The sequence below is a fragment of the Macaca thibetana genome, chromosome 3 (assembly GCF_024542745.1).
Source record: "Macaca thibetana thibetana isolate TM-01 chromosome 3, ASM2454274v1, whole genome shotgun sequence".
In the NCBI taxonomy this organism is placed as follows: domain Eukaryota; kingdom Metazoa; phylum Chordata; class Mammalia; order Primates; family Cercopithecidae; genus Macaca; species Macaca thibetana.
This window is the reverse complement of record NC_065580.1, coordinates 140,491,082-140,504,408: the sequence shown is the minus strand read 5'-3', so window position 1 is coordinate 140,504,408 and position 13,327 is coordinate 140,491,082. Positions and strand designations below refer to the sequence as shown.

At 51.6% G+C, this 13,327-nt stretch overlaps 1 protein-coding gene across 1 annotated transcript in view; it reads left to right on the top strand.

Moving 5' to 3' along the window:
* Positions 1–13,327, top strand: part of ZAN (zonadhesin) — a 57,561-nt gene that overhangs the window by 32,174 nt on the left and 12,060 nt on the right. Inside the window, 8 exon segments of the mRNA XM_050783915.1 lie at positions 840–934; positions 2,885–3,061; positions 4,624–4,832; positions 5,060–5,204; positions 6,985–7,232; positions 7,326–7,490; positions 8,549–8,673; positions 10,727–11,031. Coding sequence (XP_050639872.1) covers positions 840–934; positions 2,885–3,061; positions 4,624–4,832; positions 5,060–5,204; positions 6,985–7,232; positions 7,326–7,490; positions 8,549–8,673; positions 10,727–11,031 — 1,469 coding nt within the window.

Below are 13,327 nucleotides of genomic sequence, written 5' to 3'. Positions count from 1 at the left end.
GAGGGTCCACTTGAGTTCACCCTGAGGTCTAACCTTTTTCCTTCCTGCTGCATCTCCTGGCCTTCCCACTTGAGGGCACCGTTTTGTCCTCTTCTCCTGTATCCCTCTCTCTTTCCCTGCCCACTTTTTGTTTTGTTTTGTTTTTGAGACAGAGTCATGCTCTGTCACCCAGGCTAGAGTGCAGTGGCACAATCTTGGCTCAATGCAACCTCTGCCTCCCAGGTTCAAGTGATTATCCTGCCTCAGCCTCCCAAGTAGCTGGGATTACAGGTGCTCTCCACCACGCCCAGTTAATTTTTGTATTTTTGTTTGAGACAGGGGTTCTCCATGTTGGCCAGGCTAGTCTCAAACTCCTGACCTCAGGTGATCTGCCTGCCTTGGCCTCCCAAAGTGCTGGGATTGCAGGTGTGAGGCACTACGCCCAGACCCTTGTCCACTTTTGCTTCGGTTTGGGAGATGGTTCCTCAGGCCCTCAGGTCTTCCCTTCCCTTTTTCCTTTCCTTTTTTTCTTTTCTTCTCTTGAGATAGGGTCTTGGTCTGTTGCCCAGGCTGGAGTGCAGTGGTGCAATCATAGCTCACTGAGGCCTCCAACTGCTGGGCTCAAGCCATCCTCCCACCACAGCCTCCTGAGTAGCTGGGACTATAGGCACATGCCGCCACACCCGGCTAATTTTTTAAAGTTTTGTGTAGAGATGGGATCTCACTATGTTGCCCAGCCTGGTCCTGAACTTCTAGTCTCAAACAGTCCTCCTACCTTGGCCTCCCAAAGTGCTGGGATTATAGGCATGAGCCACTGTGCCCAGCCTGTAGGCCTCAGTTTCGATTCTCTCCTCATTCAGCTGTTTCCTTGTGGGTGGCAAGCCCTCCAGCTGCCAGGAGAACAGCATGGCAGACGCCTGGAACAAGAACTGTGCGATCTTAATAAACCCTCAGGGTAAGACATGTCCCTGCTGGCCCTTTTTCCTCCCTGAAGGACAGGAGGCTGGAGAGGGAGTCTAGTCAGGGAGGGAGAAACAAAACCAGAAACAGATGGAAAGGCACGAGGAAGGCAAATGGGACCACAGGACCAACCAGCGGTCACCTTCTTGGGACCTATGACTGATGGGTCTGTATTTGTGTCTCAGGCAGTAAATAAATCCGGGATTTCTTTTCTTTTCTTTTCTTTTCTTTTCTTTTCTTTTCTTTTCTTTTCTTTTCTTTTCTTTTCTTTTCTTTCTTTTTCTATTAGAAATGTTTTAATAGGCCGGGTGCAGTGGCTCATGCCTGTATCCCACTACTTTGGGAAGTTGAGGAGGGCAGATCATGAGGTCAGGAGTTCGAGACCAGCCTGGCTAACACAGTGAAACTCTGTCTCTACTAAAAATACAAAACATTAGCTGGGCCTGGTGGTGGGCACCTGTAGTCCCAGCTACTCGGGAGGCTGAGGCAGGAGAATCACTTTAACCTGGGAGACAGAGGTTGCAGTGAGCTAAGATTGCGCCACTGCACTCCAGCCTGGGCCACAGAGTGAGACTCTGTCTCAAAAAAAAAAAAAAAAAGTTTTAATAGAGATGGGGGACTCTCACTGTGTAGCCCAGGCTGTTCTCGAACTATGGACCTCAAGGGATCCTCCCCTTGGCCTCCCAAGTAGTTGGGGTGACAGGCATGAGCCACGACGCCTGGCCCTTTTTTCTTTTTTCTTATTTTTTAAAGATAAGGTCTCACTCTGTTGCCCAGGCTGGAGTGCAGTAGCACGATCACAGCTCACTGCAGGCTTGAACTCCTGGGCTCAAGTAATCCTCCCGCTTCAGCCTACAGAGTAGCTGGGACCACAGGCATGCACCACCATGCCCAACTAATTTTTTTTTTTTTTTTTTTTGAGTTGGAATCTCGCTCTGTCACCCAGGCTGGAGTACAATGGTGTGATCTCAGCTCACTGCAACCTCCGCCTCCCAGATTCAAGTTATTTTCCCACCTCAGCTTCCCAAGTAGCTGGGATTACAGGCCTGTGCCACCAAACCCAGCTCGTTTTTGTATTTTTAGTATTTCACCATGTTGGCCAGACTGGTCTTGAACTCCTGACCTCAAATGATCCGCCTACCTCAGACTCCCAAAGCGCTGGGATTACAGGCGTAAGCCACCATGCCCGGTCTAATTTTTTAATATTTTGGAGATGAGGCCTTGCTATGCAGCTCAGGCTGGTCTTGAACTCCTGGGCTCAAGTGATTCTCCTGCTTTGCTCTCCTAAAGTGCTGAGGTTACAGGCGGGAGCCACCACACAAATCTGGGTTTTGTTTGTTTGTTTGTTTTGTTTTTATTCTCTGTTGCCCAGGTTGGAGTGCAATGGCACAATCATAGCTCATCCTGCCTCAGCCTCCCGAGTAGCTGGGACTACAGGTGTGCACCACCATGCCCAGCTAATTTTTGTAGAGACACAGTTTCACCATATTGCTCAGGCTGGAAAATCCAGGGTTTTTTTTGTTTGTTTTGTTTCATTTTGTTTTGTTTTTGAGACAGAGTCTCGATTTGTTGCCCAGGCTGGAGTGCAATGGCGCTATCTCAGCTCACTGCCACATTTGCCTCCTGGGTTCAAGAGATTCTCCTGCCTCAACCTCCCGAGTTGCCTAGACTACAGGCGCTCTCTACAATGCCCTGCTAATTTTTGTATTTTTACTAGAGATTGGGTTTCACCATGTTGGTCAGGTGAGTCTCGAACTCCTGACCTCAAGTAATCTGCCCACCTCGGCCTCCCAAAGTGCTGGAATTGCAGGTGTGAGCCACTGTGCCTGGTGGGAAAATCCAGGTTTTGATTGAAGTGGATGTCAAATCAGCCCCCAGGGAAGCCACATGGCCCTGCTCCTTCCCAGCCCCTCCCCTGGCTCACCTGCCTTCTTTCTTCCTGCAGGACCCTTCTCTCAATGTCACCAGGTGGTGCCTCCCCAGTCCAGCTTTGCCAGTTGCGTGCATGGCCAGTGTGGGACCAAGGGCGACACCACGGCCCTGTGCCGCTCCCTGCAGGCTTACGCGTCCCTGTGTGCCAGAGCTGGCCAGGCTCCTGCCTGGCGGAACAGAACTTTCTGCCGTGAGTGACTGGCCACCTGTTCCCACAGCCTGTAGTAACCCTCCAGAATTCTGCCCTCCCTTTCTTCCTCTAAATTCTATATATATATATTTTTTTCTTTGAGATGGTGTCTTGCTCTGTTGCCCAGGCTGGAGTGCAGTGGCGCAATCTCGGCTCACTGCAACCTCCACCTCCTGTGTTCAAGTCAAAGTGGGCGGATCGCCTGAGGTCAGGAGTTGGAGACCAGCCTGGTCAACATGGCAAAACCCTGTCTCTATTAAAAATACAAAAATTGGCCAGGTGTGGTGGTGAGCACCTGTAATCCCAGCTACTTTAGAGGCTGAGGTGGGAGAATCGCTTGAACCTGGGAGGCAGAGGTTGCAGTGCACCGAGATTGCACCACTGCAGTCCAGCCTGGGTGACAAGAGTGAAACAAAAAACAAGAGTGTAAAACAAAACAAAACAAAACAAAAAGTTCTGGCGATGGATGGTGGTAATGGCAGCACAACAATGTGAATGTACTTAGTGCTGTTGAAGTGTACATTTAAAAATTGTTGCCGGGCGCGGTGGCTTATGCCTGTAATACCAGTACTTTGGGAGGTCGAGGCAGGTGGATCACGAGGTCAGGAGATTGAGACCATCCTGGCTAACACGGTGAAACTCTGTCTCTACTAAAAACACAACATATTAGCCAGGCGTGGTGGCGGGCACCTGTAGTCCCAGCTACTTGGGAGGCTGAGGCATGAGAATGGCATGAATCCGGGAGGCGGAGCTTGCAGTGAGCCAAGATCACACCACTGCTCTCCAGCCTGGGTGACAGAGTGAGACTCTGTCTCAAAGAAAAAAAAAAGGCCGGGCGTGGTGGCTCAAGCCTGTAATCCCAGCACTTTGGGAGGCCGAGACGGGCGGATCATGAGGTCAGGAGATCGAGACCATCCTGGCTAACACGGTGAAACCCTGTCTCTACTAAAAATACAAAAAACTAGCCGGGCGAGGTGGCGGCGCCTGTAGTCCCAGGTACTCGGGAGGCTGAGACAGGAGAATGGCGTAAACCCGGGAGGCGGAGCTTGCAGTGAGCTAAGATCCGGCCACTGCACTCCAGCCTGGGCAACAGAGCCAGACTCCGTCTCAAAAAAAAAAAAAAAAAAAAAGAAAAAAAAAAAACAGAAAAAAAAAACTGTTAAATGGTAGATTTTATGTCTGTTTTTTTTTTGTTGTTTTGCTTTTGAGAGTCTCGCTGTCGCCCAGGCTGGAGTGTGGTGGTCTGACCTTGCCTCATTGCAACCTCTGCCTCTCAGGTTCAAGAGATTCTCATGCCTCAGCCACCTAAGTAGCTGGGACGACGGGCATGCACCACCATGCCCAGCTGATTTTTGCATTTTTAGTAGAGATGAGTTTCACCATGTTGGCCAGCCTGATCTCGAACTCCTGACCTCAGGTGATCCACCTGCCTCAGCCTCCCAAAGTGCTAGGATTACAGGTGTGAGCCACCATGCCCAGCCACTACTAGGAGCTTTTGATGCCCCAAGGTTTGGGGGCTGGAAATGCCACCCCGCTCTTCCTAATGCTCTCATTTTCCTTAGCTATGAGGTGCCCACCTGGCAGCAGCTATAGCCCCTGTGGCAGCCCCTGCCCAGCCACCTGCAGCAGCCTAAATGACCCGAGGGACTGCCCCAAAGCACTGCCCTGTGCTGAGAGCTGCGAATGTCAGAAAGGCTACATCTTGAGTGGAACCTCCTGCGTGCCCCTTGGCCAGTGTGGCTGCACCGAGCCAGCGGGCTCCTACCATCCGGTGAGAGGCCAGCTAGCAGGGGCCCTGCCCTTTCCAGGCCCACATGTTTGGGGTCAGGGCAAGCTCAGGAGAGGCAGGAGGAAGGCTCAGAACCTGGAAGGGGCAGGGCTGGCCAAGGCTGGGGGACGAGGAGGAAGGCCAGATGCTGCAGCCAGCTTCAACCGGGACATCAGCCCATCTCCTGATTCCAACTTTCTGTTGGCTCTGCTGATCCCTGTGGCCCACAGGTCGGGGAGCGCTGGTACACAGAGGACACCTGCACCAGGCTCTGCACCTGCTCCATCCACAACAACATCACCTGCTTCCAAAGCACCTGTAAACCCAACCAGATGTGCTGGGCCCTGGATGGGCTACTCCGTTGTCGGGCCTCAGGTAGGAGGACCATGGTGATAGGGGGACTCCACAGCCCTGAGGCCAGCTCTCCCAACTCCCCAACAGACTCCCTGCTGCCTGTAGCACTGGGGTTCAGGTTTTGGCTCATAACTCTGCTGCAACGAAGAGCTTCCTGTGGGAAAGATGACCTCCAACTGCTGAGAAGGGAGACTCACCCATCCTTCTCCTGCAGCAGCCACCAACTTAGATGGAATATTAAAATCCTTTCCTGGGGCCGGACACCGTGGCTCACACTTGTAATCTCAGCACTTTGGAAGGCCAAGGCAGGCAGATCACTTGAGACTAGGGTTCAAGACCAGCCTGACCAACATGGCTACACCCCGTCTGTACTAAAAATATAAAAATTAGCCTGTAATCCCAGCTACTCGAGAGGCTGAGGCAGGAGAATTGCTTGAACCCAGGAGGCAGAGGTCGCAGTGAGCAGATACCATGTCATTGCACTCCAGCCTGGGTGACAAGAGCAAAACTCCGTCTCTAAATAAATCTTTCCCTGGAGGCCAGGCATGGTGGCTCATGCCTGTAATCCCAGTGCTTTGGGAAGCTGAAGTCAGAGGATCACTTGAGGCCAGTAGTTCAAGACCAGCCTGGGCAACATAGTGAGACGCCCATCTCTACAAAAAACAAAAACTAAAAAATTAAAAATTAAAATTAAAGACATTGCACCTGTAGCTCCTGCTACCTGGGAGGCTGAGGTAGGAGGATCTCTTGAGCCCAGGAATTAGAGTCTGCAGTGAACTATGATCTTGCCACTGCACACCAGTCTGGGTAACAGAACAAGACCCTGTCTCTAAAAAAAATTTTTTTTAATTAGTTGAATAGGGTACTTCATGCCTGTAGTCCCAGATACTCTGGAGGCTGAGGTAGGAGGACGGCTTGAGCCCAGGAGTTTGAGGCTGCAGTGAGCTATGATCATGCCACTGCATTCCAGCCTGAGTGACAGAGAGAGACCATGTCTCAAAAAAGAAAAAAAAAATCCTTCCTCCAAAGAATCATGCCCCCCTCGGCCTATAAACTTCACGCCTCCTAACCCTGGCCCCAGGTGTTTTTTCTTTTTTTCTTTTCTTTTTTTTTTGTTGAGACGGAGTCTCACTCAGTCGCCCAGGCTGCAGTGCAGTGGCGTGATCTCGGGCTCACTACAAGCTCCGCCTCCCGGATTCACGCCATTCTCCTGCTTCATCCTCCCAAGTAGCTGGGACTACAGGCACCCACTGCCACGCGCAGCTAATTTTTTGCATTTTTAGTAGAGACGGGGTTTCACCGTGTTAGCCAGGATGGTCTCGATCTCCTGACCTCGTGATCCACTCGCCTTGGCCTCCGAAAGTGTTGGGATTACAGGCGTGAGCCATCGCGCCCGGCCTTTTTTTTCTTTTTTTGAGGTAGTGTCTTTGTCGCCCAGGCTGGAGTGCAGTGGTGCAATCTCAGCTCACTGCAACCTCCGCCTCCCTGGTTCAAGCGATTCTCCTGCCTCAGCCTTCCAAGTAGCTGGGATTACAGGCACATGTCACCACACCCTTTTTTTTTTTTTTTTTTTGTATTTTTTTGGTAGAGATGGGGTTTTGCCATGTTGGTCAGGCTGGTCTCAAACCAGCCCGCCTCGGCCTCCCAAAGTGCTGGGATTAGAGGCATGAGCCACTGCGCACAGCTGGACCTAGAGTCTTGACTCTTTTCTGGAAGGCAGGGAGAACCCAGGACTAGTTTCCCAGGGACCCTGTACCTGCCAGAGGAACATCATAGCCCAGCTGTCTCTCTGTCCTCCCAGGTATGGGAGTGTGTCAGCTCCCAGGGGAGTCCCACTACGTGAGCTTTGATGGTAGCAACCATTCCATCCGGGACACCTGCACTCACGTCCTGGTGAAAGTATGCCACCCCGCCATGGCCTTGCCGTTCTTCAAGATCAGTGCCAAGCATGAGAAGGAGGAAGGTGGAACTAAGGCTTTCCGCCTTCACGAGGTCTACATTGACATCTACGACGCCCAGGTCACCCTGCAGAAGGGCCACCGTGTGCTGGTGAGCTGGGTGTGGTGACCGGGCCTGGGAGGGAGTGTTGGGGAGGGGACTCCGGTCCCTGCTCCTACTTACCATCACTGTTCTCCTGTTTAGATCAACAGCAAAAAGGTCACCCTCCCCGCAATCTCCCAGATCCCCGGGGTCAGCGTCAAGTCCAGCAGCATCTACACCATTGTTAACATCAAGATTGGGGTGCAAGTCAAGTTTGACGGGAATCATCTCTTAGAGATTGAACTCCCCACAACCTACTATGGAAAGGTGAGGAAAACATCTGGCTCTGCTAGCTGGGGAGGCAGCCCCAGGGAGATTGGTGGCTGGCAGGGATTGGGGGCAGTGTTCACATCGTGCCTGCCCAAAGAGGCCACTCCTCAGGATGGAGCAGGGCAGTGGTGGTGCGCGCCTTTCTGTGTAGGATGGACAAGAGTGTTTCCAGGAAAAAACAGGAAAAACCGTTCTGGCTGGGCGTGGTGGTTCACGCCTGTAATCTCAGCATTTTGGGAGGCTGAGGCAGGTGGATCACCTGAGGTCAGGAGGTCGGGATCAGGCTGGCCAACATGGTGAAACCCTGTCTCTATTAAAAATAAAGATTTAAAAAATTAGCTAGGGGTGGTGGTGCGCACCTGTAATCCTAGCTACTTGGGAGGTTGAGGCAAGAGAGTCACTTGAATCCGGGAGGCGAATAGTGAAGTGAGCCGAGATCATGCCACTGCACTCCAGGCTGGGTGACAAGACCCGAAACTCAAAAGAAGGGAGGGAGGGAAGGAAGGAAGGAAGGAAGGAAGGAAGGAAGGAAGGAAGGAAGGAAGGAAGGAAGGAAGGAAGGAAGGAAAACTGCTCTCGTGGAAGGAAGGAAGGAAGGAAGGAAGGGAGAAAAGCCACTCTTGTGGAAGGAAGGAAGGAAGGAAGGGAGGAAGGGAGGAAGGAAGGAAGGAAGGAAGGAAGGAAGGAAGGAAGGAAGGGAGAAAAGCTGCTCTCGTGGAAGGAAGGAAGGGAGGGAGGGAGGGAGGGAGGGAGGGAGGAAGGAAGGAAGGAGGGGAGAAAAGCGCTCTCGTGGAAGGAAGAAAGGAAGGGAGGGAGAAAAACTGCTCTCGTGGGAGGAAGGAAGGAAGGAAGGAAGGGAGGAAGGAAGGAAGGAAGGGAGAAAAGACGCTCTTGTGGAAGGAAGGAAGGAAGGAAGGAAGGAAGGGAGGGAGGGAGGGAGAAAAACCGCTCTCGTGGGAGGAAGGAAGGAAGGAGGGAGGGAGGGAGGGAGGGAGGGATGGAGAAAAGCCGCTGTCGTGCTTCCCCAGCACCGAAAAACCACTCTCCCCACCCAGGTCTGTGGCGTGTGCGGGAACTTCAATGATGAGGAAGAGGATGAACTAATGATGCCCAGCGACGAACTAGCGCATAGTGATAGTGAATTTGTGAACAGTTGGAAAGATAAGGACATTGACCCAAGGTAGTGGTCCCCTAAGACCCTCTAGCTTTTCTTTCTTTTTTTTCCGAGACGGAATCTTGCTCTGTCACCCAGGCTGGAGTGCCATGGCACGATCTCGGCTCACTGCAACCTCCACCTCCCGGGTTCAAGAGATTCTCCTGCCTCAGCCTCCCGAGTAACTGGGATTACAGCCACCCACCACCATGCCCAGCTAATTTTTGTAGTTTTTAGTAGAGATGGGGTTTCACCATGTTGGTCAGGCTGGTCTCGAGCTCCTGACCTCAGGCCATGCGCCTGCCTTGGCCTCCCAAAGTTCTAGGTAATCATGAGCCACCGCACATGGCCCCTCTAGCTTTTCTTTTTTTCTTTTTTTTTTTCTTTGAGATGGAGTTTTGCTCTGTTGCCCAGGCTGGAGTGGCAGTGGCGCAATCTTGGCTCACTGCAACCTCTGCTTCCCAGGTTCAGGCAATTCTTGTGCCTCCACCTCCCGAGTAGCTGGGATTACAGGTGCATGACACCACGCCCCACGCCTGTCTAATTTGTGCATTTTAGGTAGAGACAGAGTTTCACCATGTTGGCCAGACTGGCCTTGAACTCCTGACCTCAAGTGATCCACCTGCCTCAAAGTGCTAGGATTACAGACGTGAGCCATTGTGCCTGGCCACCCCTCCAGCTTTTCATAGTAACATGAGCTAGGGAGCCAGACTGTAGGGCACACCTGGGGCAGGAAGACCAGAATGTTCCTTTTACCGTCTTCAATTTTTAAATTTTTTGTAGAGACAGGGTCTCGCCACGATTGCCCAGGTTGGTCTCAAACTCCTGGGCTCTAATGATCCTCCCGCCTCGGCTTCCCAAAGTGCTGGGATTACAGACCAGAATGTTGCTTTGTGTGTGTGATTTGAGAGTGATGACTTCTGGGCATTCTGGGGTGATGTGTGTAATTGATCCATCTCAAGGCTGCTAGAACCCACTTGGGGAAATGTGAAAATCTTCTTTTCCTCACTTAGAAACCTTGGAGGAGGAGGCCGGGCGCGGTGGCTCAAGCCTGTAATCCCAGCACTTTGGGAGGCCGAGACGGGCGGATCACGAGGTCAGGAGATCAAGACCAGCCTGGCTAACACGGTGAAACCCCGTCTCTACCAAAAAAGACAAAAAACTAGCCGGGCGAGGTGGCGGGCGCCTGTAGTCCCAGCTACTTGGGAGGCTGAGGCAGGAGAATGGCGGGAACTGGGGAGGTGGAGCTTGCAGTGAGCTGAGATCCGGCCACTGCACTCCAGCCTTGGCGACAGAGCGAGACTCCATCTCAAAAAAAAAAAAAAAAAAAAAAGAAACCTTGGAGGAGGAGCAGGAGCAGTGGCTCATGCCTGTAATTCCAGCACTTTGGGAGACCAAGACTGGAGGATCACTTGAGGCCAGGAGTTTGAGACCGGCCTAGGCAACATAGCAAGACCCCGTCTTTATAAAAAATTAAAAACTAAAATTAGCCAGGCATGGTGGCACATGCCTGTAATCCCAGCTCCTCGGAAGGCTAAGGCAGGAGAATCGCTTTAACCTGATACGTAGAGGTTGCAGTGAGCCGAGATCACGCCACTGAACTCCAGCCTGGGCGACAAAGTGAGACCTTGTCTCCAAATAAACCAAAACCAAAAATTAGCTGGGTGTGGTGGCGCGCACCTGTAATCCCAGCTACTCAGGAGGCTGAGGCAGGAGAATTGCTTGAACTCGGGAGGCGGAGGTTTCAGTGAGCCAAGATTGCACTATTGCACTACTGCACTCAAGCCTGGGCGACAGAGTGAGACTGTCTCCAAAAAAAAAAAAAAAAAAGATAAACAAAAAAAAAAACAAGCATTGGTTGGGCGTGGTGGCAAGTGCCTGTAGTCCCAGCTACTCGGGAGGCTGAGGCAGGAGAATCTCTTGAACCCAGGAGGGGAGGCAGAGGTTGCAGTGAGTCGAGACTGTTGCATTGAACTCCAGCCTGGGAGACAGAGCAAGACTCCCTCTAAAGAAAAAAAAAAAAAAATTGTGTCATGGTAGAGGGACAACTGTCCCTAGGCTGATTCTTTTCCCTTCCCAGTTGTCAGAGTCTCCCGGTAGATGAGCAGCAGATTCCAGCGGAACAGCAGGAGAACCCGAGTGGAAACTGCAGGGCGGCCGACCTCCGCAGGGCGCGGGAAAAGTGCGAGGCAGCGCTCCGGGCTCCCGTATGGGCCCAGTGTGCCTCCCGCATAGACCTCACGCCCTTCCTGGTAGGCTGTACGAACACCCTCTGTGAGTTTGGAGGTCTCCACCAGGCCCTCTGCCAGGCTCTGCAAGCCTTCGGGGCCACCTGCCAGAGCGAGGGCCTCAAGCCCCCACTCTGGAGAAACAGCAGCTTCTGCCGTGAGTGTGCCCTGCTGTCACCCCAAACCCCCTTTCCCTCTCTGCTTCCCTGAGAGCTCCCTCACTCTCCTTCCTGTTTGTTCCTAATTCAGCTCTCATTGTCTCTTTGACAAGGACTATTTTTAAATTATTTATATATACATATATATATATATATATATATATATTTTTTGGCTGGGTATGATGGCTCACGCCTTTAGTCCCAGCACTTGGGGAGGCCAAGGTGGGTGGATCGCCTGAGGTCAGGAGTTCGAGACCAGCCTGGCCAACATGGTGAAACCCCATCCCACTGAAAACACAAAATTAGCTGGGTGTGGTGGCACATGCCTGTAATCCCAGCTACTCAGGAGGCTGAAGCAGGAGAATGGCTTGAACCTGGGAGGCAGAGGTTGCAGTGAGCTGAGATGGTGACATTGCATTCCAGCCTGGGCAAAAAGGGGCAAAACTCTGTCAAAAAAAATTTTTTTTTTGAGATAGGGTCTCACTTTGTCACCCAGGCTGGAGTGCACCACCACACCAGCTAATTTTTGTATTTTTAATAGAGATGGGGTTTCACCATGTTGGCCAGGATGGTCTCGATCTCTTGACCTCACAATTCACCCACCTTGGCCTCCCAAAGTGCTGGGATTACAGGCGTCAGCCACCGCGCCTGGCCAAGAAGGTTTATTTTTTTTTTTTTTTTTTTTTTTTTTTGAGACGGAGTCTTGCTCTGTAGCCCGGGCTGGAGTGCAGTGGCCGGATCTCAGCTCACTGCAAGCTCCGCCTCCCGGGTTTATGCCATTCTCCTGCCTCAGCCTCCGGAGTAGCTGGGACTACAGGCGCCCGCCACCTCGCCCGGCTAGTTTTTTGTATTTTTAGTAGAGACGGGGTTTCACGGTGTTAGCCAGGATGGTCTCGATCTCCTGACCTCGTGATCCGCCCGTCTCGGCCTCCCAAAGTGCTGGGATTACAGGCTTGATATTTTTCTTTAACGCACTCTCTCATTCTAGGAGCAAAGCAGAGGTGCAGAGGGCGCTGCAGAGCTTCTCAGGGCCAGTGGAGGCAACATGAGCACAGCAGCCTGAGCTGGCCGGAGGGTCAGGGTGAACGCAGCGCACAGGTCCTGTACAGAATGGGGCCTCTGCTCAGCTGCCCCACAGCTGGTGGGCATCACCGTGGGTCCAGTGTGACCAGACCCTCTGATTTTTTTTTTTTGGAATAAGCTATAAGCCTGAGTTTTTATTTGATATTGCCATACTTTTTTTTTTCTTTTCTTTTTTTTTTTTGAGTTTCACTGTAGCTCAGGCTGGAGTGCAGTGACATGATCTCGGCTCACTGCAACCTCTGCCTCGCAGGTTCCAGTGATTCTCCTGCCTCAGCCGCCAAGTAGCTGAGATTACTCGCATGTTCCACCAGGCCCAGCTAATTTTTGTATTTTTATTAGAGACGGGGTTTCACCATATTGGCCAGGCTGGTCTTGAACTCCTCACTCAGGTGATCCACCTGGCTCAAGCCTCCCAAAGTGCTAGGATTACAGGCGTGAGCCACTGCGCCTGGACATGAAAAATAACAAGTCTTAATTTGAGTTTTTATTATGAGTGAGATTGGACATTTTTTCATATACTTAGGAACCCTTTGAATTTCCCTTTCTGTAAACTATCTGCTCATAGCCAGTCACCATTTTTCCACTAGGTCGTTGGTCTTTATTGAACTATTTCATGGAAGTCCTTTATCTATTATGGAAAGTAGACCTTTATTAGTGCTCTGAGTTACACAGTTTTCCAGTCCTTTTTGTTTTCATCTTTTGGCTTTTTTCTTTTCCATGCAGGAAAAAATTTTTTATGGGGTCAAATATATTAATCTTGTTTTATGTCTTCTGCGTCTTGAGCAATAGCTATAAATGCGAGCCGCACAGAAGCTATAAAACAGTTCGCTGATTCTTTGCTCTAGAAATTTTGTTTGTTTGAGACTGGGTGTGGTGGCTCAAGCCTGTAATCCCAGCACTTTGGGAGGCTGAGACAGGCGGATCACGAGGTCAGGAGATCGAGACCATCCTGGCTAACACGGTGAAACCCCGTCTCTACTAAAAAAATATACAAAAATCTAGCCGGTCGTGGTGGTGGGCGCCTGTAGTCCCAGCTACTCGGGAGGCTGAGGCAGGAGAATGGCGTGAACCCGGGAGGCGGAGCTTGCAGTGAGTGGAGATTGCGCCACTGCAGTGGTGCGATCCCGGATCACTGCAACCTCCACCTCCTGGATTCACGCCATTCTCCTGCCTCAGCCTCCCGAGTAGCTGGGACTACAGGCACCTCCCACT